Raw genomic sequence first — 4,561 nt, 5'->3', positions numbered from 1 at the left:
CTACTTGTCATCACTTATTTCTAATAAATCATAATTATTGTATGCTCGTTGTCTTATAATTTCATATTAATTGTTACATTTATTAGAGTAATTTATTTTATAAGAATTGGTAAATGAAAGTGGATATATTGGAGAAATGGGTTGCACGCCGCAATAGAATTGATTGAAGTGAATATATTGGAGGAACGGGTTGCACGCCGCAACAGAATTGATTAAAATGAATATAATGGAGGAGCGGGTTGCACGCCGCAACATAATTGATTGAAATGAATATATTGGAGGAGCGGGTTGCACGCTGCAACAGAATTGATTAAAAAGATATATTGGGATCGGGTTTCACGCCACAACAGAATTGAATATGAATATATTGTGGGATCGGGTTGCACTCCGCAACGGAAATTGGTTGAAATAATAATTGGATATGACTGCTAAGTTGGCTTCAACTGTTAAACTGAGTTACCTTATTTATTTCTATTATTGTTGTTATTACTATTATTGCGTACAGGTTAATGTAAGTGATATGCCTTAGCCTCGTCACTACTTCGTCGAGGTTAGGCTCGGCACTTACCAGTACATGAGGTCAGTTGTACTGATACTACACTCTACACTTCTTGTGCATATTTCAGAGTTGATCCAAGCGGCGTACTATAGACTTGCTCGGATTTCACCTACCCAGAGGAGACTTGAGGTATAACTTCACAGTGTCCGCAGTTCTAAAGTCCTCGTTTACTTTATTTTAGCTGTGTGTTTTCTTTCAGATATCTTTATTTTGTTCAGACCCTTATTTGTACCATTCTAGAAGCTCGTGCACTTTTGACTCCAGTTCTGGGATGGTATTTAGATATCATGATTATTATGTATTGTTCGCTTTATTTCAGACTTTATTTCTGGATTTATTTCTTTGTTATTAATTAATTTAAAAATTGTGTCAAAATGGCTACTTATATTCTAATGCTGGCTTGCCTAATAAGTGAAATGTTAGGCGCCATCACGGCCTCGAAGGTGGAAAATTCGGGTCGTGATACCTACTTTCCCACAATGAGTGCACATCTTGTTATGAGAAATTACTATATACTTTGGATCAAATTTGGGAACAGGTTTTCTATAGCAAATTCCAGATTTGTTAGTGCTGCAATTTTTATTTAGCCAGTTTAGTGCATCTGAGGATCTATGCCACTTACTTAGATAGTTCATATTTTTCCTTTTCAAGATTTTCTTGCAATACTTTATTCCTATATTCAACATCACAAAGATTATCTTTAACCTCTTTTAGTTCCTTTTCAAACTTATCTTGAAGATCACTCATTTTTCCTTTACCATGCGTATCAGGTAACTTCTCATTTTTAGAAGTGAGCTCAAGAACCTGGTTCTTAAGGTCTTTGACATGTCCTTCAAGATCAGCTTTGCCAGATTCAAGTTCTTTGAGGTCAAGTTTAACACATGAAAGATTGCTTATTAACTGATTATTTCCAGCACTCATCTTGTCCATCTCACTCATCATGGTCACAATTATGGCCACTAACTATTTTTAGACATATCATGAATATTTTCTTTCAAGTTAGTGATACTTACCTGATTTGTTTCATCTTCAATCTTTGAATCACTCATGGCCATCATCCATATCACTTCTTCTTCTGTTTGGCTTTCTTCAATTGCCATTAATGCAACTTTAAGGGTTTTATCTCCAAAATTAGCCTCCAAGGTCCTCCATATATCATGAGCAGAGATGCAGTAGGACACCTTGTAGAGAACATTTCTGGGCAAACTTCTATAGAGCAGGTCCTTTTCTTTAGCATTTTTATGGATTCCTGGCGATCTTTATCATCATAATCCTCTTCTCTCTTGTTACATTTGTTTCCTTCACTATCCACTTTGGTGGAGATGATTGGTCCATGACTGACAGTTAGCCATAGATCAAAGTCAGTGGCTTGAAGGAACGTTTCCATACGCATATTCCATTCACCATAGTGATGTCCATCAAATAGAGGAGATCTTCTAATGTGCATTCCAAACTGTACTGGAGGGTCAGTCTCCACTGCCTGATGTGCATCAATTACAACATAGAGACTTATGGCCTCATCCTCTTTCTCTTCCTCTTTATCACTTCCACTTTCCTCATATGCTGCTAGAAAAGCATGCTTCATTGCTTCAAGTAATCCTTTACCTCAGATTTTCCCTTTCTTTGGACCCTTCTCTCTCAAGTTTTCCCATTTCTCCCTTTCAACTCTTTCTTTCTTCCATTCAATTTCCCATATTGGGCAGTCTTTGACCATGTGGTCTAGCTTGTTACACTTGTAGCACCCATCATATTAAGCTTTGTCGACCTGCTTAGGCTTATCACTGTCAGATTCATCTTCTTCAGATGTCTTAATAACCAAGGCCTTTTCCCTCCTTGGTTCTTCCTTGCGCAATTCTATCTTTCTCATCTCATGAGTCTTTAAGTTTCCAACCAACTCATCAAGTGAGATCTTATCTAGCTCCTTTACTTTCTAAATAGCTGTGACTTTTGATTCCCATGAAGCTGGAAGAATCCTTAGAACTTTGCTAACCAACTCTTCTAAAGTAAACACCATTCCAAGTGATTTTAGTTCTTTTGTTATTATAGTAAACCTAGTCATCATCTCATGGATGGGCTCAGACTCCTTTATGGAGAAGATCTCATAGTTATTTATAAGCAATTCGATCCTTGATCTCTTTACTTGGTTTATTCCTTCGTGAGCAGTTTGAAGTGCATCCTAGATCTCCTTTGCATTAGAGCAAGCTGATATCCCATTGTATTCATTAGGACCAAGTCCACAGATAAGGATTTTTCTGGCCTTTGCATTCTTCTACATCCTTCTGAAATGTGCTGCTATAAATTTAGAGGGTCTTTGGGAACAATTTCATTTTGCCCATTTGCTTAGTAGGAGTTAGTGGACCTTGATTCACTATTGTCCATAATTCAAATTCTTCACCAGTCAGGAAATCTTCCATTCTTGCTTTCCACGTACTGCCATATTTTCCATTAAATAGGGGTGGTCTAGTAGTTGACTGTCTTTTGTTAATGCCAGGTGGAACACTCATTTTGCTTCTAAGATCTCTCTAGGTGTTAATCGTGTGTGATAGAACCTACTCTGATACCAATAGTTAGTTTGAGTGCCTTTATGAATTACTGAAGAACTTGGTTCGTTGCCTTACTCCTTAAGCGTAAGCAAAAATAAACAGTAAAGTAAACACAATAATTTTTACATTAAAAATCACCCGGCTCAAAAGGTGCAAAAACCTTGACCTACCACGTAGGATTTTAACTTCAACATCACTAGAACAATGAGCCAAATGTATCGATTACATATCTTTCACTCAATACTCTCCAGTTTTGCTACTTCAACTATTTGACTTACATGTTACTCTAACTTGCAAAATCAAACACTCACTCCAACTCACAAATTATATATGACACTTTGATTATAACTCAATTTCCTAAAACACATTTGCTAGACTGACTCAAGAAGAATACAATTGAATATAGAAAATATAGTTCTTCAGTTGATGTGCAAAAGGATAATCTCAGCAGTCCAAAAAGATAGTATTTAATCTGCCTGGACTCCGAGATCTTTTAGGATTCCTATGCGTAGTCAGCTTCTCGTTTGATAGGACTCCTACTGCTCTAGGGACTCCGCAATTCTTGGGACTCTTGTCTCTCACTTGTGCAAGTATATCTTCTTGGACAACAACCCTTATCATGTTTAGCAGTCCTCTTCCAATGAACTCGGGCTTGAGTAACTTTGTGATAAAGTTACTGCCTTGTAGGAACTTGCAATCATCAACCTTGAAGACCTGGTTCTTAGAACGGTTAAGCAACTACGTTGAGGATCTGGTTTTTAGAGCATGTCCTCTCAACAAACTTTGTTAATTATCAAAACCTCAATACTCAACATCATGAGACTGTCAAACAACACTGACGTAAAATCTGTGTCCTTTTCATGACTTATGTCCAGAATACTTTGGACATTCATCTATGAGTTTTAAGGAGAGTGGTATCATCATAGAGGAAGATAATAGATGCTTATGAGCCTGCTTAAATGGAAGAAGTTCAAAAGAGTGTAGGTAGATTTTGCCTATAAGTTCTGATAGTTATATATTATGGAACCAAATAACATGAAAGATCTATATTTATGCACCATTAGAAATCTTATATCAGGGGATGAAAGAATATAAATCCAATGAATCCAAACTACTCTACAAAATTTGATGTATTTGTTCCTTTCTCTTCCCCTTTTCCTTTTTTTTTTAAAATTTTATTTACACAAAATAGATTTACCCCCATAAATCAAGATTATGTTTTGCCAGTCCTAGCCATACAGAGTGTAATATTATCATAGTAAACATATCAAAACTTTGAGAAAATTAATTCTTTTCTCGCAGCTCTCAGACCTTCCTTGAGCATCACGTATTTGCCTTTCTGGAACAACCAACAAGATCTCCTATATTTGCCTAGCATTTCAGAAATATTACCCTATGTTGAGAACGCAACGCATCCCAATTAGCACATATGCAAAGATGAGTTTTAATGATCTAATAA

At 36.5% G+C, this 4,561-nt stretch overlaps 1 protein-coding gene across 1 annotated transcript; it reads right to left on the bottom strand.

Moving 5' to 3' along the window:
* Positions 1–1,177: 1,177 nt before the first annotated feature.
* On the bottom strand, positions 1,178–1,659 carry LOC138905989 (peroxisomal and mitochondrial division factor 2-like). Its single transcript, XM_070194504.1, has 2 exons — positions 1,573–1,659; positions 1,178–1,522 (listed from the first exon to the last, which is right to left on the bottom strand). The coding sequence occupies exons 1-2, from the start codon at positions 1,657–1,659 to the stop codon at positions 1,178–1,180; spliced, it is 432 nt and encodes a 143-aa protein (XP_070050605.1).
* Positions 1,660–4,561: the final 2,902 nt, after the last annotated feature.

The sequence above is a fragment of the Nicotiana tomentosiformis genome, chromosome 2 (genome assembly GCF_000390325.3).
Source record: "Nicotiana tomentosiformis chromosome 2, ASM39032v3, whole genome shotgun sequence".
Classification (NCBI taxonomy): Eukaryota; Viridiplantae; Streptophyta; class Magnoliopsida; order Solanales; family Solanaceae; genus Nicotiana; species Nicotiana tomentosiformis.
Note: the sequence above shows the minus strand (reverse complement) of the source record. Positions and strands in the feature narration are given on the sequence as shown.

Coding starts and splice junctions, on each gene's coding strand:
- LOC138905989 (XM_070194504.1), bottom strand. CDS start 1,659: ATGGCAATTGAAGAAAGCCAAACAGAAGAAGAAGTGATATGGATGATG. Junction 1,523..1,572: donor TTGAAGATGAAACAAATCAG/GTAAGTATCACT, acceptor GTCTAAAAATAG/TTAGTGGCCATAATTGTGAC.